Source organism: Osmerus mordax, chromosome 1 (genome assembly GCF_038355195.1).
Source record: "Osmerus mordax isolate fOsmMor3 chromosome 1, fOsmMor3.pri, whole genome shotgun sequence".
Taxonomy (NCBI): domain Eukaryota; kingdom Metazoa; phylum Chordata; class Actinopteri; order Osmeriformes; family Osmeridae; genus Osmerus; species Osmerus mordax.
In genome coordinates this window covers 25,346,235-25,370,968 of record NC_090050.1, presented here as the reverse complement: position 1 = coordinate 25,370,968, position 24,734 = coordinate 25,346,235, and the positions used below count along the sequence as shown (strand labels likewise).

Below are 24,734 nucleotides of genomic sequence, written 5' to 3'. Positions count from 1 at the left end.
ATAAGTTGCACAAACAATGTTTTCAAAGGTTGAAATTCTGAGACCAGCCTGTTAGATCTGACCTGAGACCAGCCTGTTAGATCTGTTATATTGTCAAATAACCAATTAAAAAGGAACTGATCATAAAAATGAGTACTTGAACAGACATCAGCGTGATAAGAACTACCTAAAATGACAGAAGCCGTCTTTGGAAAAAAATCTTTTGACGTGCATTTTTTGTTTGGCTCATGTCCCATTCGCTAACATGGAGGGGGCTGGACTTATGACCTATACTGCAGCCAGCCACCAGGTGGCGATCGAGATGTTTTGGCTTCACTTTTCAGAGCTGTTGTACCGTGTTTCACAGTCTACGCAGGGAAACGACAGTTGTCTGTTCACCAGGGACCTCTACTGGTCGATTCACAGGATTGCATAATCCTGAACAGTGCACAATAATGTGCGATGGTGATTAACTCAAGACCTACCTATGACAATAGATCGCATCTGTAACAAGCCGCACCCTGCTAAATCCACAGCCCAACAACGCCAACATTGCGTGATAATTTTTTGATTACGTCTTTTATTTCTGTATGTTGCAGATGAACAGGCACTACAGTTGAGGGATTAAAGTCGGAGACACGCTAGGCTACTCTAAACAGACTAATATTATTTTCCACAACATTGACAACCGATGTTCCCCTACATTAGTTACAGAAGGAAAGATATGGTATTTAAATATTCGCCATCCGTTACGGCTTCACATTGGTTTTTCATAGCAGACACCATTGTTGCAGAATCGGTTCACAGTGGACGTTAGGCCTGTGATTGTACACATGTTCGGTAACACGTTTTACCACACACATGTAAACAATCTAACGTTTTCAATACCGTTTTTATGTCATTAAATTACATCGCATAATCTTATCTGGGCAGCGACCAATGAGAAAATGCACACGTTATATGTCAACGGTTGTGTCTTCCCATAGCCTACGTGTAAAGTGAGCCTAAAGCTAAGAGTCAGTTTCTGAAGTTTTTTCTTCCTTCTCTGTCGGTGTGTGGCGGGGTAGGTGTGAGAGAACGAAATTCAGGCCTAGCAGACAATCAGACACAGGACTTGAGGAATTCAAGACAATCTCATATCAAGTCTGGATCCTGGTCCAAAGGCCTGTGTGTTCCTAGAACGCTCTTCTGCAGGCAGTTTCCTCATCAATATTTTACAGAAGGATCATATTTCTGCCTCTGGTTGTGTCCGTTTCTGCGTCTGTAAGGGAACACCAAGCCAGTTAAAGTGTAGCGTTCACCTGCTCTCCTGGCCAGCAGCCAGGCAGGGAGGAGGGAGGAGCGAAAGAAAGACGGGGAGACAGACAGACAAGGGCCGGGTTTCTCAGATTCGTTAAGAAGCTCTTAACGGGAGCGTTCTAAGAGCGTTCTAGAGCGTTCTAAGAGCGTTCTAGAGCGTTCTAAGAGCGTTCTAAGAGCGTTCTAGAGCGTTCTAAGAGCGTTCTAGGACGTTCCTAAGAAGCTCTTAGCGTTAAGAGCTTCTTAACGAATCTGGGAAACCCGGCCAAGGTTAGAGACAGGAAGGGGTGACGAGCAGGGAGGTGTGAAGGGCAGGACACAGGTGGGAGGATAACAGGTGATCACATTCTGCTAAATCCCAGTTATCCGCTTTCTCTGATGAAGTTGTTAACATACATTGTTCTGAAGATACGGATGTTTGGATCATACCATCAAATATTTCAAATACTGTTAAGGTTTTGCTAGTTAACTTAGATTTACCAAGATTAGATAAAACTGTATGGAACTGTATCAAAAATACCAGATAAAGATTAAAAACATAGCCATTCTGTCATCCATGGGCTCTTCAAAAACAACAACTTCTGATTACAGCAGACATCTCAAGGTGATGTGGGCGTTCACAAACTGCACATTCAGGTGCATCTTAGCATAAACAAGCTCCTCATTCACAGGGAACAACAGCCAAACAAGTAAATAAAATAAAGACATAAGGTGTACAACTAAGCCTATAGGTGAGTAGGTGTACAGGAAGTGGAGGAGGTTGGGATTTAAACTCCACCTGTTGTTTCTTTCTTCCTCACTTCTTTTCCTCACTAAACAACCTGCTTCTTCCCACCAAGTCCTCCGAGGTCCTTGAACAAGTCAAGCTGGGAACGCTGATTCAGCAGGAGAACAAATAGATGCACTTTGTCTGGTGCGACACTCCAGAACAGTCATCTGTGTGCTCTCAAAGAGTAACCAAACCTTTTTTTGTTGTTGGTTAAACCGCCATGGTTCATATTCACGCACGGCTAACAATCCTGGTTCTGTTTCCCAGAATAGTTTGTGTTTCGTTACTCAGAGTTCTTGAAGGTCTTTGGCTTGCTGTGTCTGGTGTCTCTGTTTCGGGGTCAGATCGCTGAGCGGTTAGGGAGTCGGGCTATTAATCAGAAGGTTGTTGGTTCAATTCCCGGCTGTGAAAAATGACGTTGTGTCCTTGGGCAAGGCACTTCACCCTACTTGCCTCGGGGAGAATGTCCCTATACTTACTGTAAGTCGCTCTGGATAAGAGCGTCTGCTAAATGACTAAATGTAATGTAAATGTGTGTGTGTGTTCAGGGGAGACAGTCTGTGTCTGATGTCTCTGTGTGTTCAGGAGGAGACAGGCTGTGTCTGGTGTCCCTGTGTGTGTGTTCAGGAGACACAGTGCTAGCACATGCTGCTGTGCAGGAGAAACTCAGGAGAACATGACCACTGCCTCGCTGAAATAAAATAAGGTAGAAAAGCTGATGACTAACGCAACCTCAATATAATCCCACAGAAGAACCGCACAAGCATTCAGAATATAAAAAACAAAACAATCAAAACAAAAATAATATAATCAATATATACAACGCACATTGCATAGCTCATTCTTGCTATGCAGGCACTACAGATTATACCACATCAATATCATAGTGAGAACGCAAATGGCATTTCAGCTACACAAATAATCGAAATATAGAACACAACTACACAAATAAAATGGAGGTCTTCCCTCTTCAGCTGGGGTCACATGGGGTCACAGACACACAAGGCTGTGGTCCCTAGTCACCACGGGAACTGATACATCCCACCCTGTGTTGTGATGAGGTGATGAGTGAAGTGAAGATGGAGTCTGCTTGGCCTTGCAGCGGGGTAGCATTGCTCTCAAGTCTAGCAATGTGCAGTCGGATTGGTCGGTTCAGTCTGTCAGCCCACCAACGGGGCAGTGTCCTCCGTGGCAATGGGCTAGATCGCCTCCACGTAATTGGCCGGGTACAGACCCAGCTGCCCGCTGTCCAGACGACCTTTACACCAGCCCTGCTCATCCTCCCCCTCCAACATGGTCAGCTCCTCGCCTGGGAGAAAGGAACACCACAGACACATCAGGGTGACGAGCAGGTATATGGTGAACCACAGACACATCAGGGTGACGAGCAGGTATATGGTGAACCACAGACACATCAGGGTGACGAGCAGGTATATGGTGAACCACAGACACATCAGGGTGACGAGCAGGTATATGGTGAACCACAGACACATCAGGGTGACGAGCAGGTATATGGTGAACCACAGACACATCAGGGTGACTAGCAGGTATATGGTGAATCACAGACACATCAGGGTGACTAGCAGGTATATGGTGAACCACAGACACATCAGGGTGACGAGCAGGTATATGGTGAACCACAGACACATCAGGGTGACACTCGGGTATATGGTGAACCACAGACACATCAGGGTGACTAGGCAAGGCAAGTTTATTTGTATAGCATATTTCAACAACAAGGCAATTCAAAGTGCTTCACATAAAACTATTAAAAGCATCAAAACATAATGCAAAAGAAAACAACATTTAAAACCAATTCAGAACATTCAATAAGACATTCAAAACAGTCAAAATCAAGAAATGAAATAAAAGTTGCAGTGTAGTTTAAGAAATAAAATGCAGGAGTGAGATGCAGAAATTGATATCCTTGAATCTGGTTCAATTAAAGGCAACAGCAAACAGTAAAGTCTTCAATCTGGATTTAAAGGAGCTGAGGGTCTCAGCAGACCTGCAGCTGTCAGGGACCTTGTTCCAGATATGTGGAGCAGCAAACTGAACGCTGCTTCTCCATGTTTAGTTCTGACTCTTGGAACACAAAGTGGACCAGTCCCAGATGACCTGAGGGGTCGGGAATGGTTCATAAGGTAGCAGCAGATCACAAATGTATTTAGGCCCTAAACCATTCAGTGCTTTATAAACCAGCAGCAGGATTATAAATTCAATTCTTTGTTGGACAGGAAGCCAATGCAAAGACCTCAGAACTGGAGTGATGTGATCCACTTTCTTGGTCTTAGTGAGGACTCGAGCTGCAGCTTTCTGATTGACTTTTTACAGAGACTTGTGAACAGACCGTTACAGTAGTTGAGTCTATTGAAGATAAATGCATGGACAAGTTTCTCCAAATCCTGTTGAGATATAAGTCCTTTAACCCTTGATACATTCTTCAGGTGATAGTAGGCTGATTTTGTAATTGTCTTAATATTGCTGTTCAGGTTGAGCTCTGAATCCATAATTACACCTAGAGTTCTGGCTTGGTTTGTGGTTTTTAACATCAGCGATTGAAGCTGAGTGCTGACTTTCAATCGTTCGTCTTTGGGACCAAAAACAAATACTTCTGTTTTATCTTTATTTAATTGAAGAAAATTCAGGCACATCCAGTTATTGATTTCTTCAAGGCATTTACCTAGCCCTTGTATGGGATTATAGTCCCCAAGGGATAAAGTTATGTAGATTTGTGTGTTGTTTGCATAATTATGATAACACACTTTTTTGTTTTTCATAATCTGAGCGAGTGGAAGCATGTAGATGTTGAACAGAAGAGGCCCCAGTATTGAACCTTGAGGAACACCACATCACCTCATCCTGTCAGCTCTGATCTGTCATTAGCTACAGACACAAAGTATTGTCGGTCTTTCAAGTAGGATTCAAACCTGCTGCGCCAGAGAGTCCTACCCAGACTTTTAGTCTGTCTAGTAGTATGTCATGATCGACCGTGTCGAATGAAGCACTAAGATCCAGTAATACTAAAACTGAAGTTCTGCCACTGTCTGTGTTTAAGTGGATGTTGTTGAAGACCTTAACAAGAGCAGTTCCAGTACTGTGATGCTGATGAAAAGCGGACTGGAAGATATCAAACCAGGTATTTTCGGCCAAGAAGCAGGTATATGTTGAACCACAGGGTCAGGGGTCGGATGGCTAAGCGGTTAGGGAATCGGCTACCAATCAGAAGGTTGCCGGTTCGATTCCCGGCAGTAAAACATGACGTTGTGTCCCTGGGCAAGGCACTTCACCGTACTTGCCTCGGGACTATGACTAAATGTAAACCACAGACACATCAGGGTGACTAGCAGGTATATGGTGAACCACAGACACATCAGGGTGACTAGCAGGTATATGGTGAACCACAGACACATCAGGGTGACTAGCAGGTTATGGTGAACCACAGACACATCAGGATGACTAGCAGGTATATGATGAACCACAGACACATCAGGGTGACTAGCAGGTATATGGCGAACCACAGACACATCAGGGTGACTAGCGGGTATATGGTGAACCACAGACACATCAGGGTGACTAGCAGGTATATGGTGAACTACTATTTTATCGATCTATAAAAATATCTTTGGTTAATCTCCTTTGTGATAGTCTTAGGCAAAAATCCTTAATTAAGAAAGGAAAAAAGAATTAAATTAAAACAGCCCACTAAAAGCGTTTATTTCTACTGAAACACTAATGCAGAAGATAAAAATCTACTTATGTTGCTGGGTCAGTGTTCAGAGGTCAGGGGTCAGGGTTCCTCACCTGCTTTAAAGGTGAGCTCGTCCTGCTCCTGCCCGTCGTAGTCGTACAGGGCTCGGACCCGGACCCCCGTCCCCGAGACGTCCTCAAAGGGGTTGGAGCCTCCGTTGGTGTCGCTGCCCGAGGAGGATGGGGCGGGCTGGGGGGCGGTGTGGTCCTCATCAGACCACTCCGGGGTGTTGGCCTGGGTCTTCTCATAGCTGCTCACACTGGGGGGGGGGGGGGGGGGGGAGGGGGAGAGGGGGGGGGGGGGAGAAGGGCACACATTGTCAAAGTCAAGCTCATACAGAGCTACTTCAGATCCACGGTCACCCCTCCTCCCTCAGTCAGGAAGTGGTCAGAGAGCTGTGTACCTGCCCCGGTCGCTGGCGGGGGCGTGGTCTACGGCCGCTGTCATGTTGGTCAGCATGACGCCTTCGCTGGGCTTCTTTACCTTCTCTTTCTTACTGATCATGTGGGTCAGCTCTGGGTTATACTCCTGCAGGATATAGAGGGACCGTTATACATCCTGCTATACACACTGTTACACTGTTATATACACTGCTATACACGCTGTTAAACTGTTATACACACTGCTATACACACTGCTATACACACTATTTCACTGTTATACACACTGCTATACACACTGTTATACACACTGCTATACACACTGTTATACACACTGCTATACACACTGTTATACACACTGCTATAGACACTGTTACACTGTTATACACACTGTTATACATCCTGCTATACACACAGTTTCACTGTTATACACACTGTTATACACACTGCTATACACTCTGTGGTACCTCAAACTGGGGCCAGTTCATATGCATGCCAGGTCCGTGAGTGTTGCTGAACCACTTTAGGTCCTCCTGAGCGCTGGCAGACACAATGGTGTGCTCCAGATCCCGGTACACAGAGGCATAGCTGCACACAGACAGTCAGGCAGGGAGACAGACAGGCAGGGAGACAGACAGGCAGGGAGACAGACAGGCAGGGAGACAGACAGGCAGTTAAAGCAGAAGTGGATGTGTGTGTGTGTCCCACCTCTGGTTCTTGTGAGGTTGAGGTGTGTGTGTGTACCTCTGGTTCTGGTGAGGTTGAGGTGTGTGTGTGTACCTCTGGTTCTGGTGAGGTTGAGGTGTGTGTGTGTACCTCTGGTTCTCGGTGAGGTTGAGGTGTGTGTGTGTACCTCTGGTTCTCGGTGAGGTTGAGGTGTGTGTGTGTACCTCTGGTTCTCGGTGAGATTGAGGTGACGTTTGACATCCAGTAACACCTCCCTCAGGAAGCTCAGTCTCTTCTCTTCAAACTGCTGACACGTGTCGAACACCTGCTCCATGTTCTCCATGTACTGAGGGGTGCATTTCCCCAGCTCCTCCACCACCTTCTCATACTTCTCCTTGGCCTGGCCACGGAAGCACAACCACAGGGTGGAGAGGTCAAAGGTCATTGTTCCATTTCATGTCCATTCAACAAACGTCATTTTTTTGACACAGAACTTATTTCAGGGTTTCTGCAGGTTTCAGTAAGTCAAATTTAAGACCTTTTTAAGACCATAAAGATCGAAATTTAAGACCTACACAAAATTCAAATCAAATCAAAGAAATTCTGAAAAAATAATTTTATTTAAATTAATTCAGTCATTGAAAAAGCGTTAATTTTACACATAGGTTAATCACATTAGTAACCTTCCACACACAACAACGTGCCAAATCCCCAAAACTTTACCCCCAAAATAAAAATAGGGTAAAACAAACTTGCCCTCAAATAGAGAAAGTGTGTGAGTGAGTGTGTGAGTGTGTGTGTGAGTGTGTGTGTGACTCCAGCGCCTTCACAGTTCACACCCAATTGAATATTTTTTTGGGCAGTTTGCAGCGAGCCTCGTACCTGGAGCTGGGTGCCGCTTGTAACCAACAGCGGAAATCGCTGTGATCTAGCCATGACTCGTTGAAAGTACACTTTCCCATTTTTCACACGTAGCCAAACTTGAACAAATTGTGAGAAGACGCAGACCTATTTCACGGGCAGGTATTGCATTTATCACAAGATTTGTAGTTTTATCACCGCATACATACCAACACAAGATCCCAGAGAAAGAACTACAACACACCGAACCAACGTTCTGAGGGCAGCGTTCTGCTGGTTTTGTAGCAACGACTCTAGAGCTCCGCTCTGGAGGCTACGACTCTATTTTTTTTGCTACTTTATAAAAACGCTGCGGCCAGCGTTTCTGGAAATGAATGAGGGTAAAACTTTTTTTAGACTTGACTACATTAAATTTAAGACCTCGGATGAAAATCTAGCCGTTTTTAAGACTTTTTAAGGAATTACATTTTAAGTTCAGAATTTAAGACTTTTTAAGACCCCGCGGAAACCCTGTTATTTCTTATACAGGAGGAGGAGGATGAGGGTGAGAAGAAGGAGGATGAGAGGGTGAGGAGGAGTAGGAGGGTGAGGAGTATGAGGGTGAGGAGTAGGAGGGTGAGGAGGAGTTGTACTCCTGCTCCTGAGTACGCTCACCTTCTGGGAGTCCTGTTTGCACTTGTCCACCTTCTCGTGCAGCTTCTTTTGCTGCTCTGCAGCCACAGCGGGCTCTGCCTTGCTGTTGGCCTCGCGGGTCAAAGCCAGCTTCTCCTCCTTACACGCCAGGTGGTACAACTTCCTGGCAGCATCCAGCTGGGAGGGTGGGGGTGGGGGGGGGGGGGAAACATGAGGGGAGAGAAGACACACAATCAAATACTGAGAAAAGAGGCTTCTCCAGGAAGCTGATGTTTAGGAGGCATGCTGTGTGTGCCTCTACCTGACTGCTATGTTAACTCGAGAATGGTTCACTATGCTGTATATTAGTCTCTGACTCTCTCGTTAAATCTACCTCTCTTGCTTTCTCTCTCCATCTCTCTCTCATTCTCTCTCTCTCTGCCTCTCCATCCATTTATTTCTCTATTTATATATCTCTCTCTGCCCATCTCTCTCTCTCTCCATCCTCCTTCTCCTTCTCACCTCCTTCAGCTTCTTGGCCCAGGGTTTCTGGGCCTTCTTGAAGCCCTCCTCAGCCTCCTTGGTCTCCTTGAAGCTCCCCATCATCTGCTTGTGGTACGAGTCCTTCTGCCAGTTCCTGACCTTCTCAAAGTCCTCGTTGATCAGGTTGTTCTTCACCTCCTGGTGCAGCTCGCTTACCTTCTCCGCCTCCGTCATCACAGCCGTCCAGGCGCGCTCCACCGTCCCGTATTGGGGGCCTGGGAGAGCAGGGAGAGGGAGGACGGGGATGGAGAACCAGAGGGAGTTAAGGAAAGAGAGGGGGAGGTAGAGAGTGAGAGAGAGGAAGAACCAGAGGGAGATGGGGAGGTAGAGAGGCAGAGGTAGAGAGTGAGAGAGAGGGAAAGTAACAGAAAATGACAGACAGAGGTAGGGAGTTGAAGCAAAATAGAAAAATAGATCAAAGAAAAATCAGCCAAAGACAGAGAGAAACTTTGATATTCCAGTTTTTGTTGATGTGTCCACAGTTTCCTCTCCTCTCCTCACCTTTATCCACCAGCTGCCTCCATCTCTTGGACCAGTCGGTCAGCTGCTGGGCGTAGGCCTTCTCGATCTTGGCCCGCTCCTGAATGCAGTTCATCAGGTCGTTACAGAGGCGGTGGCCGTCATCAATACGTTTCACCGTACGCTTGTACTGGCCCACCTGGCAGGGAGATGGAGGGAGGGATACCAGAGGGAGAGAAGGAGAGAGATGGGTCAAGGGAGGGAGACAGGGAAACAGGGAGAGAGATGGAAGGAGATGGAGGGATACCAGAGGGAGAGATAAAACCAGCAAGAGAGAAAGAGGGAGAGAGGAAGAGAACATTAATACAGAGGTACAACATCTGAAAGATGGAGAGATAGAGAAAAAAAGCCGCTAGTCTCACCTCCCAGAAGCTGTCGGTGGTCTCCTCCAGACTGGAGCTCTCGTCGTAGGTTCCAGACATGCTGCTCGTCTGTCTGTCTGTCTGTCCCTCTACCTGTCTGTCTGTCCGGTGACCTGTCTGTCTGTGCCAGGGGGACGGTCCTCATGCACTGAGGAGACAAAAACGAGGGGGGACACACAGAGGGGGCAGCATTGGTGTTAATGTTCGGTTAAGTAGAGGGTTAGGTAGAGGTTTAGATTGAGGGTTAAGTAGAGGGTTAGATAGAGGTTTAGATTGAGGGTTAAGTAGAGGGTTAGGTAGAGGGGAGAGGAGCAAGAGGGGAAGAATGTTATGAGACAAACCCTTCTGAAGAGGCAGCAGAGACCCAACATCCTGCTGTCCCGGAGACAAAACCTCCTCTAGAGAGACCAACATCCTCTTGTCCCGGAGACAAAACCTCCTCTAGAGAGACCAACATCCTGCTACTGTCCCGGAGACACAACCTCCTCTAGAGAGACCAATATCCTGCTACTCTCCCGGAGATACAACCTCCTCTAGAGAGACCAACATCCTGCTACTGTCCCGGAGAGACACAACCTCCTCTTGAGAGACCAACATCCTGCTACTGTCCTGGAGAGACACAACCTCCTCTTGAGAGACCAACATCCTGCTACTGTCCCGGAGAGACACAACCTCCTCTTGAGAGACCAACATCCTGCTACTGTCCCAGAGAGATACAGACACTGAGGACTGTTGAACAGTATAGACTCAACTAAGACAATCAAATAAAGTGCTTGTCTAAAATCCACACAAACATCTGTTGGTGCGAGCTGATCTTGTGCAGTGCTGAGTCATGCGAGGGGATGAAAGATAACTGTCCTGATCTGGTTCAGAGCTGTTACGCAAGTCTCTGTAGAGAGCAGCAACTCAGCAACTCTTATTGGACCTCACACTGATGGGAAGACAAAGTTGGAAAAGTAATTAGGCCTTCAATCTTGATCAGTAGGCCTTCCTCTCACACGCATGCACACACACAGACACTCATGCACGCACACACACATGCACACACACACATGCACGCACGCACACCAAAAGAGAGACTTCAGTCAGTTTTCTTGATCCATCTGCAGAGCAAGGTTTCCTGGCTGACCGTGGAGACGTGCTGGTCTGCAGCTTGGATAACTGCTCATCGATTTCCTGTGGTAGTCAGTGACTCACTGGCCTCAACCGCGCAGCTGGATGCTAATAGCAGAGTAATCACTCCTGTTCATCACTGCCTGCGCCTGTCTCCACATCATCATGACACACAGCTCAGGGTGGCAGTCCGCGGAGATCAAGAGAGCCAGAGCAGTTACCATTTCCCATTTCTATTTCTCAGCAGTGTGTTGCTTTGGTCTTGCTCTCTCTGTGACAGGGAGCAGTGGGGGTGTGAGGGACAGAGCGAGTGTGAACAAGCCTTCTGATGCTGGTTCTGCAGACGAGTCCACAGTACAGCTCTCTCTATCGCTTTGTCTTTCCCTCTCTCTTCTCTTTATCTCTCTCTTTGTCTTTCTTTCTCTCACATGCTAGGCTAGTTAGCATGTGTGTAGGCTAACACACCATTAAAGCCTCATTATTTCCCTGCTTTACTAACAAACTGCCCTAGAAACATCTTAGTCTGGTGGGAAAGATGTTCTCAAGGAATGGAGTCAATATCAGAGATGGACATGAGAGAAAGAGAGAAGGAGAGTGAAATGTGGGGGGGAGTAAGAGAAAGTGAGAGAGGGGGGATGAAAGAGGGAGAGATAGGGGGATGAAAGAGGGAGAGAGAGAATTAGAGAGAGAGGTTTCTAGGAGTGGTGGTAGGGGGGAGGGGCGCTAACTGCTACATGAGTATTTGGGTCAAGCCCAATGACAGAAGCTCTACATCTGACAATAGAGGTTAGAGGGAGGGAGAGAGACCACGTCCAATCTCCCCACAGCCTGGCAGCGATGCAGGGGGTGGGGCTGGGGCTAGGAGTGGGGCTGGGGCTGGGTCTGGGCTAGGGGTGGGGCTGGGTCTGGGGCTAGGGGTGGGGCTGGGGCTGGGTCTGGGCTAGGGGTGGGGCTGGGTCTGGGGCTAGGGGTGGGGCTGGGTTAGGGGTGGGGCTGGGGCTGGGTCTGGGCTAGGAGTGGGGCTGGGTCTGGGTTTGGGCTAGGAGTGGGGCTGGGTCTGGGGCTAGGGGTGGGGCTGGGTCTGGGCTAGGGGTGGGGCTGGGTCTGGGGCTAGGGGTGGGGCTGGGGCTAGGAGTGGGGCTGGGACTGGGGCGTGGGTGGCTTGGAGGACGAGTGTGTAGGGCTCGCACACCCCCAGCTTCTCCACCCCCCCAGCCTCTCCACACACCCCCAGCCTCTCCACACACCCCCACACACCCCCAGCCTCTCCACCCCCCCCCCAGCCTCTCCACACACCCCCACACACCCCCAGCCCCTCCACCCCCCCAACCTCTCCACACCCCCCCAGACTACCTCACACACTGCCAGACACCCCCAGACTACCTCACACACTGCCACACACCCCCAGACTACCTCACACACTGCCACACACCCCCAGACTACCTCACACACTGCCAGACAACCCCAGACTACCTCACACACTGCCAGACACCCTTGGGTACCCCCAGCCTGTCCTCTCTCACATACTCACACAGCATGAATTAGCCCCCAGACAAAGGGTGGGGTGTTCCCCGAGAATGAAAGAGAGGGAGAGGAAGAGAGAGACAGAGAGACAGAGGGAGGGAGAGAGAGAGGGAGAGATAGAGCGAGATCTCTTTCGCCATAATAACAAAAGAAGATCTTACCCCCTTGGTCTTGTTACCACGATGCTACCGCAGAGCACAGCACAGCACGGCACAGCACAGGCTACAGCTACAGACATGTGGGAATCTCCTCCCCCTCCCCTCCCCTCCCCTCCCCTCCCCTCCCCTCCCCTCCCCTCCCCTCCCCTCCCCTCCCCTCCCCTCCTCTCTCCCTTCTTCCTCTCGTTTATTGTTGTTCAGCTGGTACAGACACTGTGTGTGTGTGTGTGCCTCAATGTATAAATCGGTGTGAATGTGTGTGTGTGGACGTGTGTGTGTGGACGTGTGTGTGTTTCTGAATAGCTGAGGGAAAAACCTGGAGTGCTTTGCTTGAATGTCTCAGATTGTAGGAGAAAAGATAGAGAGGGGGGCTGGGGGGTCTTTACCGACCATCACTGGGGCGAGGTACTGTGTGGTGATTGGTGGATCCGGAGTGATTGAAAGATGAATGGGAGACACAGGGAATTGTGGGAGGGGCAATGAAACGAGATGGCAGCTCTCTGACCTGTCCAGGAAAGGGTTAAAGACATAAATAGACATAGAGGAAGAAAGAGATAGAGAGAATGAGGGAGAGAAAGAGGTCCCAACAGCGAGAAAGAGAGAGAGGGGGGGGGGTAAAGAGAGAGAGGGGGGGGGCAGAGAGAGACTGAGAGGAAAGGAGAGATGGATAAAGATGAGAGGGGGTTGTTAACAGCCACTGGGGATATATAATTATATATATATAATTAGTCTGTACAGCAGCACTTCAGGATGGCAGAGGGGAGGATGAACTGCAGAGAGAAGAGGAGGGGGGGAGGAGAGGAGAGAAGGATGAGGGAAAAGGAGAGGAGGAGGGGAGGAGAGGAGATAAGGAGGAAGGAAAAGGAGAGGAGGAGGGGAGGAGAGGAGATAAGGAGGAGGGAAAAGGAGGAGAAAGAGAGCTTGTTGGAAGAAAGAGGGTATTGCTTCATGCTCCAGTGTGCAGAGGATGTAAAAGAGCTTCAGCTACACTTGGTTTATTAGCCGTCTGGGTCAGAGTCCAGTCAGCCAGCCCTGCCTGGTTACGCAGTGTTAGCCGCTGGTTAGGCAGTAACACGCAGTGTTAGCCGCTGGTTAGGCAGTAACACGCAGTGTTAGCCGCTGGTTAGGCAGTAACACGCAGTGTTAGCCGCTGGTTAGGCAGTAACACGCAGTGTTAGCCGCTGGTTAGGCAGTAACACGCAGTGTTAGCCGCTGGTTAGGCAGTAACACGCAGTGTTAGCCGCTGGTTAGGCAGTAACACGCAGTGTTAGCCGCTGGTTAGGCAGTAACACGCAGTGTTAGCCGCTGGTTAGGCAGTAACACGCAGTGTTAGCCGCTGGTTAGGCAGTAACACGCAGTGTTAGCCGCTGGTTAGGCAGTAACACACAGGTTGCTGGGAACAACCTGATCTGCTTTGAATATTCATGAGTTACTATGACCACTGCTGTGATACCACAACCATAAATGAGTGATTATAGCTTGCAGAACACTCCAGACCTTGAAGTACAATGACGTTATATGTAAGAACTAAAAATACAGCCATGACTCGTACAGCAATTAGAGGTGAGGGGAGGTATGGGGAGGGGAGAGGGGTGAGAAAAGACTACTCGGATAGATTTTGCCTGGCAGTTTTATCGCACTGAGAGGTGTTTTCAAAAGTCAAACACAGCGAGCCTTCCTGGCAGACTGTCCATCAGGCTGTGACCGCTCTGATCCTTCACTTGGTCACCAGAGAACATTTCATTTCTCCATCCACTTCCATCCATCCTCTTCTACAAAGCACTTACGGGTTGTGGGATCTCCATGGCGATTGAGGGGTAACTGAATTATGGTCTGCTCTAACCCTGATCTGTGGCCCTCTGGGAGACCAGAGTCAACACCCGAGAGAGTCGGTACTTGATACTGTGCGAACGATTGATCGACAGACAGACGGACAGATACAGGCTGCAAACCGAGGTGACTTTGCATTTTCAAACCTTATCTAAGAAATGTAAAGGAGACTGTCAGCTAACCAATCCAACAGGAAAAAAACTAATGGCAGAATATTCATTAAAACCGTCGAACAGAATGAAGGAATAAAGCCGGCCCCGCCCCCCTACAGGGCCGGCCCCGCCCCCCTACAGGGCCGGCCCTGCCCCCCTGCCCTCTTGAACACAGGAAACACTTCCTGTGTTCAAGAGGGAGGTTGCTGGTGGCCAGGTAAGGTTGATGGTGAGCAGGTAAGGTTGATGGTGGCCAGGTAAGGTTGCTGGTGGCCAGGTAAGGTTGATGGTGGCCAGGTAAGGTTGATGGTGAGCAGGTAAGGTTGATGGTGAGCAGGTAAGGTTGATGGTGGCCAGGTAAGGTTGATGGTGGCCAGGTAAGGTTAATGGTGAGCAGGTAAGGTTGATGGTGAGCAGGTAAGGTTGATGGTGAGCAGGTAAGGTTGATGGTGGCCAGGTAAGGTTGCTGGTGGCCTGGTAGATCAGGAAGATCAGGAAGGTATTTGAACTTGGCTTACTTGTCACTGACGAGGTGAGACAATGTGATCGCAATTAAATGTAACCGAACACACACACCCCAGGCCCAGCCCCCTGCTATGGTACCTGTGCTGGACAGGGGAGGGTCTCTTGGCACCGTGGCTCAGATGCAGCACCAGGATCTCCCAGAGGAGACGACCAATGTGCTGCCCTCATCAAACCACACTCTATATATAGAGCCCAGAGACATCAATTATTCACAGGCTGGATGTAAACAGATAGGAAACAAACCCCGGTCACCTGGAGACTCCTGCATCACTGGGGGGCGAGGGGGAGCAGGAGGGGGAGGAGGAGCAGGTGGGGGAGCAGAAGGGGGAGACGGAGGAGGAGGAGCAGGAGGAGGATGAGGGGGAGCAGGAAGGGGAGGAGGAGATGGGGAGGTGGAGGAGCAGGGGGAGGGAGGAGGTACAGCCTCTGTATGTGGCTATTCTGGATTATTGGATTATTTACTACACTAAAGGTAACCAGGTAGCTTGTGAACTACAGCATACTGAAGTAACTAGGCAACAAGGTAGCTGGTGAACTACAACACACTAAGGTAACCAGGTAGCTAATGAAAGACAACACACCATGTGTAACACACAGACACTGAATCCTCCCCTGCAAACCTCAGCACTCAATAAACCTGGAACAACGTCCACCACCTTATCTTAACTCCTCACAGTATACTTTAATACACAGAACCTTGACATCAAGCACAGTTAGCCTTAGAATGTGTCCAGAGGACACGTTCCACCACACCCTCGTAAAACATCCACAGCGATATTACGCTGCGTTCAAACAATGACAGGATATGCCTGTCCATCCCTGAGGAGCAATGTAGCTGATTACCTCACTGTCAGGATGCTGCTGGGGCCAGGGGTGAGGCTGGAGAGAGGGCTGGGGCTAGGGGTGAGGCTGGGGCTAGGGGTGAGGCTGGAGAGAGGGCAGGGGCTAGAGGTGAGGCTGGGGCTAGGGGTGAGGCTGGAGAGAGGGCAGGGGCTAGAGGTGAGGCTGGGGCTAGGAGTGAGGCTGGAGAGAGGGCTGGGGCTAGGGGTGAGGCTGGGTCTAGGGGTGAGGCTGGGGCTAGAAGTGAGGCTCGAGCTAAGGGTGAGGCTAGGGCTGGAGAGAGGGGTGAGGCTGGGGCCAGGTATGAGGCTGGGGCTGAGGCCAGGGATGAGGCTTGATCTAGGGGTGAGGCTAGGGCTGGAGAGAGGGCTGAGGCTGGGGCCAGGTATGAGGCTGGGGCTAGGGGTGAGGCTGGGGCTGGAGAGAGGGCTGAGGCTGGAGATCTGCACACAATCTACGTCCAACATGTCAGTCACTCTATAAATGAGCATGAGATGAACAGAGAGAGAGAAACAGGACACAGTTGGATAGCTGGAAGGCAACTGTAGAGGAACATATTTCTATAATGCAGCACAGTTACTTTAGCTGTCTGTTTAAAAAATATACATTAACAATATTCAGTCAGACACATGTACACACACACACACACACACACACACACACAAACACACAGGTCTAGTCATTATACACTACTCAGAAAAGAGCACTTTAGCAAAGAGCTTTTCAGGTCCTTTTATGAATATCCATATCAGTCAAGAGAAGCAGGCCAAGAATTCGAATGTACTGGTACTTCTTGTAAATAACACTGTTCCTAAACAGAAAAACACGTTTGAATTTGAGCATTTTCTTCAGTGACCTTACCGTTTAAACTAAACGTTAGTTTAGAATCCAACAAACAACCAATGTCTCATAACTAAAGTCCTATAACACGGAATGACACAACCCTATCCTCAGGGATGAACTAGTCTGAAGACAGGCTAGCAGTAAGCTTCAGGTGCATATTTACCTTTTCAGAGGAAGGAGTGTGAGGACGGGGTACAGGCCGAGGTGAGGCTGGTATCAGGTGTGTGTGGTCCGTGTGTGTGGTTCCTGTTGTATTGTGAGAGACACCACTACAACATGCCCGGACACTGGGAACGGACACACCTTGCTTACTAAACCACCCATGTCGTCACACACACGCATACACACACACACATGCCATTAGCTGTAAGGCTGGACTTTGACACGTCCTCTAGAAGACTCACCAGACCATCAATAATTAGCCAGCAAGAGAGTGGAGGGCTGAGCCTCACACAGTCTTGCGACAGCTGACAAAACAACGAGCGTTACCACGGAGACGTGAATGAGGGAGGAAGTGACAGAGGAGAGAGAGGAAAGGGATGGAGAGCGGTGTGTGTCACATTGAAGGCGTCACGGCAGTTTCTTGCAGTGTCGTTACATGACAATGTTGGCATGTCTGAGGCCTGGGTCTGAGGCCTGGGTCTGGTCTGAGGTCTGGTCTGAGGCTTGGGTCTGAGGCCTGGGTCTGGTCTGAGGCCTGGGTCTGGTCTGAGGTCTGGTCTGAGGCCTGGGTCTGAGGCCTGGGTCCGGTCTGAGGTCTGGTCTGATCACACACACATGCACGCATACATCCACACACACACACACACACACACACACACACACACACACACACACACACACACACACACACACACACACACACACACACACACACACACACACACACAAGCATACATCCACACACACACACACACACACAAGCATACATCCACACACACACAGGCATACATCCACACACACACACACACACACACACACATCCACACACACACAGGCATACATCCACACACACACAGGCATACATCCACACACACACAGGCATACATCCACACACACACACACACACACACACACACACACACACACACACACACACACACACACACACACACACACACACACACACACACACAGGCATGCACAGACACTGCATCTGCTCACAGCTATGAGCAAACACTCACAGATGCTGATGGAGGTTCTATGAATGAAGTATCTGTCTGTTTACATACAGTAGATTCACTCAGAGGACAGTCTGTGAGGCACACACAGGTAAACAACAGTGCTGACAAGGCAATCTGCAGTCAGCTGGAGAGTCACCGACCAAGACCAAGACCTTTCCAGGATTGCTTTTAAAATGAAAAACAAGCAGGGCTGGTTCATGAAGGAGGACGTGAGACATAGCGCGCCACTAGCAACGCGTCATTTTATGCGCAGGGCACTCCCTCCTAATAGGGCGGGGTATATAAGGGGTTCCCGGCATATGCATCGCTAGTGCGACATAGACTTCAGTCTTCCTGCTGCCTCCGCCTCCCCGGCCTCCACCCTTGGTTCTGTTTTCTGTTTCCTGTTTCAGGGGGAATGCGTCGCTGCTCTCTGCTCGGAGGTCGAGACGGTGTCTCGTTGGATGCGGCAGGGAGCCGATGCGAGCAGAACCACAATGCCAAATCAAATGTACAATCGTGTTTTGTATAGTGGGAAATAAAGTATTCGTAAAGTCATACTGAGTCCTCCTGCCTGAACCTGCAGTGTTGTAAGAGGGTAGTTTTGAATTATTTCATATTTTAGAACTCCTGAGCTAGATGGGCACGCTAACTCCTCTCTTTACGGTCTTCTTCCTGAGAGAGAAACTGGCCTGAGAATGAGAGAGGAGCAGCAGGAAAGATATGGCCTGCTGGTGCTTCTATAGTTGTACGTGGAAGAACAGGGTTTCAGCTGGTCTAGGACTCCAGCATATCAAAGACAAATCAAACAAGTTAGAGGAGGTCACGTCCTCTGTGCCAGACGAGAGCAGAATCCAGTTTTAGAGGTTTTCTTCTCTGATTTGGTTTTAACCTCTACAGGGACCAGACTGATCTCTGATATGCTGATGTCTGTCTGCGTGCGTGTCTCCTTGTCTTGGGAGAAGATAGCAGCAGCAGAGATAACTAGGAAAGATCAATGCAGACTTCCCTCTCATCCATCTGAAGGTATGGACTGACATCTGACTGACTATCTAGGAAAGGGTTATCATGAGTTGATACTCTATATGGATTACAAATATCCACCAGGCGATTGGCTACTTCCAGACATCTATCTATGAGAGGATTGGCTGTTGGTAGTCAGCTATCTGCCAGAGGATTGGCTACTTCCAGGCAACTATCTATGAGAGGATTGTCTACTTCTAGACAGTGTCCCTGATCATCTTCTGGCTAATGAGTTAGATGACATGAGCAATAAAGTAGATGTATTAGTAGGAAAAGGATAGCCTGGTCCTTTAAGGACAGCCAGCCAGTCACAACCCTGTGGTCCTCACAGGAGATCCTATCACAATCTCCAATTACTTAACAGCTCACCCTGCCCCCCCAGAAGAAACAATCAGCACAGGGCTCGATCCAGGAAGCATTAAGAGGATCAATCCCACTTCCATCCAGTACTGTAAATACAGGCACAGGCATCAAAAGATTACCACATCACAGCCCCAATGACAAAAGACTGATACCCTGGGAATGAAAATAAATATGAAAGGAAGTCTGATGGCTGGGTGGTTAGGGAATCAGGCTATTATTGTGTCCTTGGGCAAGGCATTTCACTCTACTTGCCTCGGGGGGAATGTCCCTGTACTTACTGTAAGTCGCTCTGGATAAGAGCGTCTGCTAAATAACTAAATGTAAATACATGTTTGAGGCGGAACACTTTTCAGGTCTGACAGGTATAACTGTTTTCATGTCTGAAAGAACAGTTTAGGGTTTTGAAGAATCATTTGAACAAAGCTCACAAGGGTTCTGGAACCAGGAGGGGTTATTTATGTTTCAAATGAATCAATATCACCCTTTTCCCTTCAGCATACATCCACTGTCAAATCTGAGGATTATGCAGACTAATAATAAAAATTCAGTTACAGCATTTCAAGTTACTCTGATAATTATACTGTCATGTGTTTTCATTAAATCATTATGCCTAATATAATTACATTGTTCAGAATTCTAAAGAGTATTCCACACATCATGCAAAGGATTACTGAGTAAAGGGTTCAAATGTACTCAATAACATTTCCTCGTCATCTAGCGTCTGAAAGGGAATGGTGAGAGTCCTCGTATGTACTGAAGCAGACTTGTAAGAACACATGAGAACGGCAAGCAGACAATGCCCCGCTCTCCTGGGAATACGCTGACAGATTTATATGCTTTTGGGGACAGAAAGCAACTTCTGATCAGGGCTAATTAATTACATTATAGCGAAGCCTCGTATGTTGTGTTTGAGTTGAGGTCTACAAATCAGATGTTGTCTTCCTATTCATCACATGAAGTAATCAAATTAGACACTAACCCAGACACTCAGATGTGTACACTTAATCACAACACACACACACACACACACACACACACACACACACACACACACACACAGAACTGCAGACATAGGCACACACACACACACACAGAGAACTGCAGACATAGGCACACACACATACACACGTGCATCACACACACACTCTCTAGATATACTCTAAGGATCTGTGTCAGTTATCTGGTCTGCCATGCCAGTAAAACATCCTTCTCATTCAGCAGAAAATAAACACCGGCTAGCAGCCATTACAGAACCTCCCGGAAGTCATTACGCATGACAGATAACGTGGGCTAACATTCAACAGAAGGAAAAGAATGTGTTGCATCCATTTGGAACTATCCCAGGCTTTGATAACAGTAAATATTATAGAGATTTTTGAATTTATCTCCAAAACAACAGATGGTTCTCACCCACCGTAGATGCAGACCTAAACAAAGTTGAGATGAGAGAGAACAGGAATGTCTGAGTCCTGATGCTGCCATAGATCCATGGGGTGCACGGCCAGCTGACCCGTAGTGTGGCTGTCTCTGCCAGGACCCTTATTAATGCATGTCTGTGTTTACTGCAATGCAGAGCTTCTAGTGAACAACCTGGACACTGTCACTAGCTCTGTTGTTCCCCTGTCTCTCCATCACACCAGCAGTGTCAAGGCAAACTCATACATCACAGGGGGATTGTCTCAAAGACCAGATGTACTCTGGTCTAACCCTAACCCAAACAGCACAAAAATAAAACAAGCATACATTTGTATACAAACAGGAACAAATAAAAAACATGACATAATTAATGTGCTTCTCTTTTACTCAGCCGAGCTGTGATCTCATGGCCGTACTGTTGGTAAGTTTCAGATGGTCTTAAGCTAATGCTGAGTGGTAGCGGTACGTGGGGTCATGTCTAGGACAGGGGGGCTGCTGCGCGAGAGATGTTTGTTTGGGAGGTTCGGGGTTCAGGGTTCAGCACCCTGGACAGTTCTCTGATAAACTCACATCAGCAGGTGTCCGCGAGTCAGAATTCAGTTGAAGGTGAGTAACAGCTAGACTCGAGCAATAAATCAATACGGTTTATGGAAGCTGATGTACTGTCCAGAACCGGATATGCACTAGCTGTAAGGAGTTCCCATTGACTTACCTGTGACTCCGAATCGTGAAACGTGAAAACGTATTTGACACTAAGACCAACTAGGCATATGTCAATTACCACGACTAGCCTATTGCACAATACGGGTAGATGCGTTGACGACCGCTGTTGGCAACGTAACATTCAAATGCCGTAGGTTTACAAGAATGCGGTTGTGCAGGAAAACTCAAATATATATATCTTAGGCCCATAGACTGTTACAAAGTTACTCAAAGCCCGAGTCTGCTCCAAGATTTTGATGTAACTGAAGGAGTTTTGGGGCAATGTTTCAGGTGTGCCTAAGATAACGTTGCACATCTCTAATTTAGTCACAGACACCTGATCGCAGATAACTGGATGACTGGGATAAAATAGTTGCTTGTATGAGAGCAACAACGGTTACTGAACGTGCTCGATTCAAGTCCAATATGACCTTAACACTATTATAAACGCACCCCCTGGGATTAACTTGAAGTTGTATGACTAAATAAAACAGTCTTACACTGCTATGGGAACAATAGAATGCGTGAATGTAATCCGTATGGAATCCCCTTCATATTAGACTCTTAACCAATAACCCCTTACAATGTGTTGCAGTTATTAGCCACGCATGCAAGTAACTCACCCTCGAACAAATGCGCTCCGACTATGATGAAGAGTTTCTGGGTTATTTTCTTCCGTTGTCTTCCCGGATAACACAACCCAGCTAGAGCCCTTCGCCTAGTCAACAGACCTGACAGCTATGCTAACGCTTGTGGTGACTGGTGATGATCACATAAAAGGGGGCGATTGGGCGCCAGAAGGGGGGATGGTCCAAAAGACTGGCGCTCTTGTAAAACAAGCCGGTTGAATCCGAGAACTATAGTTATTCTGCACAAAACGCAGTGATCCCAAGAGAACTACTCACGCAAAATGTGCATGTGTATTTTGTAAATTATAAGAGAAAATGTTAGCAATTTTATTTTAATTCGATTGTGAATTTCGATTGTTACACGTTTCCCCCTATCCCCGCCAGACCAGGAGATGGCGGTAAAGCGACTGAGTCCAACGTTCTCCCTTAAATCTTCTTCAGCAACCGAAGGTCTTTCCTTCCGGCTCCGGTCACTTACCAAGTGGAAAGGTAAGGAAATAACCGGCGAATCAATCTATATAAATCTTCGACATCGTATTCGTTTTTAAACGTCTACGTTACTTTTTTGTATAATGGTACTGTTAATCATCAATTCGTTGATATATTGATGTAGAAAGAGACGCCAATTTATCCAGATCCGCAATGATGGACCCAGGCTCAAGCGCTGATGTCCTCGAATGACTGCCGAGCTAGTTCGGTTGGTCTTAGCTGGTAGCGGCAACTCACGACAAAGCGTCTAATACAATGTAAAGTCTTAACGAATTGTGGTATCAATTGATATGATAATTTCAATTAAGTTGTTACAAAGTGGATTGCATTTGGTCAGTGGGTTACTAATATATCTACAGTAAGCAATAATATGCTAACTAAGCATATAGCCTATGTTCAATGCAGCTAAGCTAGCTGTAGCTAGCAAACGTCGCTCGCAGAAGGTTGTTAATGGTCGTTGTTCACTCCCGCTTAAACATACTTTATCTCTTCAGATGCTGATGCCCAAGAAAAACCGTATTGCCATCTATGAGCTCCTCTTCAAAGAGGGTGTCATGGTGGCAAAGAAAGATGTTCATCTGCCCAAACACCCCGAGCTTGCCGACAAGAACGTGCCCAACCTGCACGTGATGAAAGCGATGCAGGTGAGAGGAGGGAAACGGTAGCGACTAAGCATCTGTCGGAACTAAGTATATTTCATATCCAAGATACTGTTCTGGCAGTGAATTAGGCAGATGTTGGGTCGACTAAGCACTGTCAGTGGATGAGCACAGTTAGCGTTTGTAAAGGATGTTGTTTGAACAGCGTCTATTGAGTTGCCCCTGATGGGGATTCGTCTGCGTTGCATTTACTACTACCTGATTACTGTAGTAATAGCGGTTTAGGGCCTTGTCAGTTGATGTCACTATGTGTTGGAAGTTTTGCAATTGAATTGAGATCTGCTCATGCTGTGTTGCTGTGTTATTGGTTTTGTGTGGGTGAAAAAAAAAGCATGTGTTCTGTGCATGTTTGCCTCTACAGTCTTTGAAGTCGTGTGGGTATGTCAAGGAGCAATTTGCCTGGCGCCATTTTTACTGGTACCTCACCAATGAAGGGATCCAGTACCTGAGAGACTTCCTCCATCTTCCTCCTGAGATCGTCCCTGCCACCCTCCGCCGCCAGACCAGGCCAGAGACCGCCAGACCCAGACCCAAGGGTAGGTCTCCCACCTGAGGCTCAGGGCTCAGCCAGAGGGGGGAGGAGGAGTAGCGCTCTTACTTAATCTGTCGTCCTCGTAAATCACTGAGGTACTGGAGACGGGTCATTTATTTGTTGTCTCAAGAACTGGTATTGGTGGTTTGGATTGGTTAGGTGTCAGATGGAACCTAGGTGTGTGTGACTTCCTGTGTGTGTCGTGTGTATGGATGCTGTGATCAGATAGGTTGTTCCTGCTCCTCTTCCTGTGTGTAACTTCCTGTCTGGATGAGCTGATGGTTTGTCCTGCTCTTCCTGTGTGTCAAGGTATGGAGGGAGAGAGACCAGCTCGTCTGAACCGTGGTGAGGCAGACAGAGACACCTACAGGAGGACCGCTGCCCCCCGTAAGTACCTCCTCTGATACCAGCAGACTGCTACACACGCCACTGGGGTTTATTTAGACATCTAATATTAGTCCTGGTTTCAACTGTGCAGGGACTATGCAATTGTGTTTTTAACTTCAGTTGTACCTGTACATCTGGATGTAACGGACCTAGATTGAAGTGTACAGTGTTTAAGTCTCTGATTTGAAGTGTTGTAATTAAGATGGTTTCTCTCTTCAGCTGGTGCCGATAAGAAGGCTGAGGCAGGCGCAGGAGCTGCGACAGAGTTCCAGTTTGTAAGTATCCCGGGTGTCTCTGGACAGGCAGGGTTTCTCTTAGGACCACTGGAGATATGACACACATTCCCAGGGCTTTATCAACATGGGTCAGGCTTGGACTTTATCAACATGGTAGTGAACAGGCTTGTTTTCCAAGACCGTTTCACAGGTCTCAATAGTTAAAAATCCTGTTATTTCCAGTATTGTGAGCAGGTGTGTAGACGTGTGACAGGAGGGGGTTGACGTCCTGTTTCTCTCCACAGAGGGGCGGTTTTGGGCGTGGCCGGGGACAGCAGCCTCCACAGTAAAACTCTGGATCGATTTCTGTACAATAAAGACAAAACACAACTTCTTGTCGCTCATCTTTGATCGTACCCTTCTGCAGTCT

General features: G+C 48.0%; 2 protein-coding genes across 3 annotated transcripts; one reads left to right on the top strand and one right to left on the bottom strand.

The window, feature by feature from the left end:
• Positions 1 to 2,039: 2,039 nt before the first annotated feature.
• On the bottom strand, positions 2,040 to 22,121 carry pacsin1b (protein kinase C and casein kinase substrate in neurons 1b). 2 transcript variants are annotated; one of them, XM_067261322.1, is made up of 10 exons: positions 22,017 to 22,121; positions 9,742 to 9,889; positions 9,362 to 9,518; positions 8,840 to 9,075; positions 8,360 to 8,515; positions 7,069 to 7,244; positions 6,646 to 6,766; positions 6,202 to 6,326; positions 5,852 to 6,057; positions 2,040 to 3,356 (listed from the first exon to the last, which is right to left on the bottom strand). In XM_067261322.1, exons 2-10 carry the CDS (start codon positions 9,799 to 9,801, stop codon positions 3,247 to 3,249), a joined length of 1,347 nt encoding a protein of 448 aa, XP_067117423.1. In that variant the 5' UTR covers positions 9,802 to 9,889; positions 22,017 to 22,121; the 3' UTR covers positions 2,040 to 3,246. The 2 variants fall into 2 exon arrangements, with proteins under 2 accessions (XP_067117423.1, XP_067117504.1); XM_067261403.1 differs by lacking the exon at positions 2,040 to 3,356 and adding an exon at positions 5,195 to 5,359.
• Positions 22,122 to 22,455: 334 nt separating this feature from the next.
• Positions 22,456 to 24,694, top strand: rps10 (ribosomal protein S10). Its single transcript, XM_067252824.1, has 6 exons — positions 22,456 to 22,511; positions 23,006 to 23,155; positions 23,532 to 23,706; positions 24,012 to 24,089; positions 24,309 to 24,364; positions 24,610 to 24,694. The coding sequence occupies exons 2-6, from the start codon at positions 23,006 to 23,008 to the stop codon at positions 24,652 to 24,654; spliced, it is 504 nt and encodes a 167-aa protein (XP_067108925.1). The 5' UTR covers positions 22,456 to 22,511; the 3' UTR covers positions 24,655 to 24,694.
• The last annotated feature ends 40 nt before the right edge of the window (positions 24,695 to 24,734 follow it).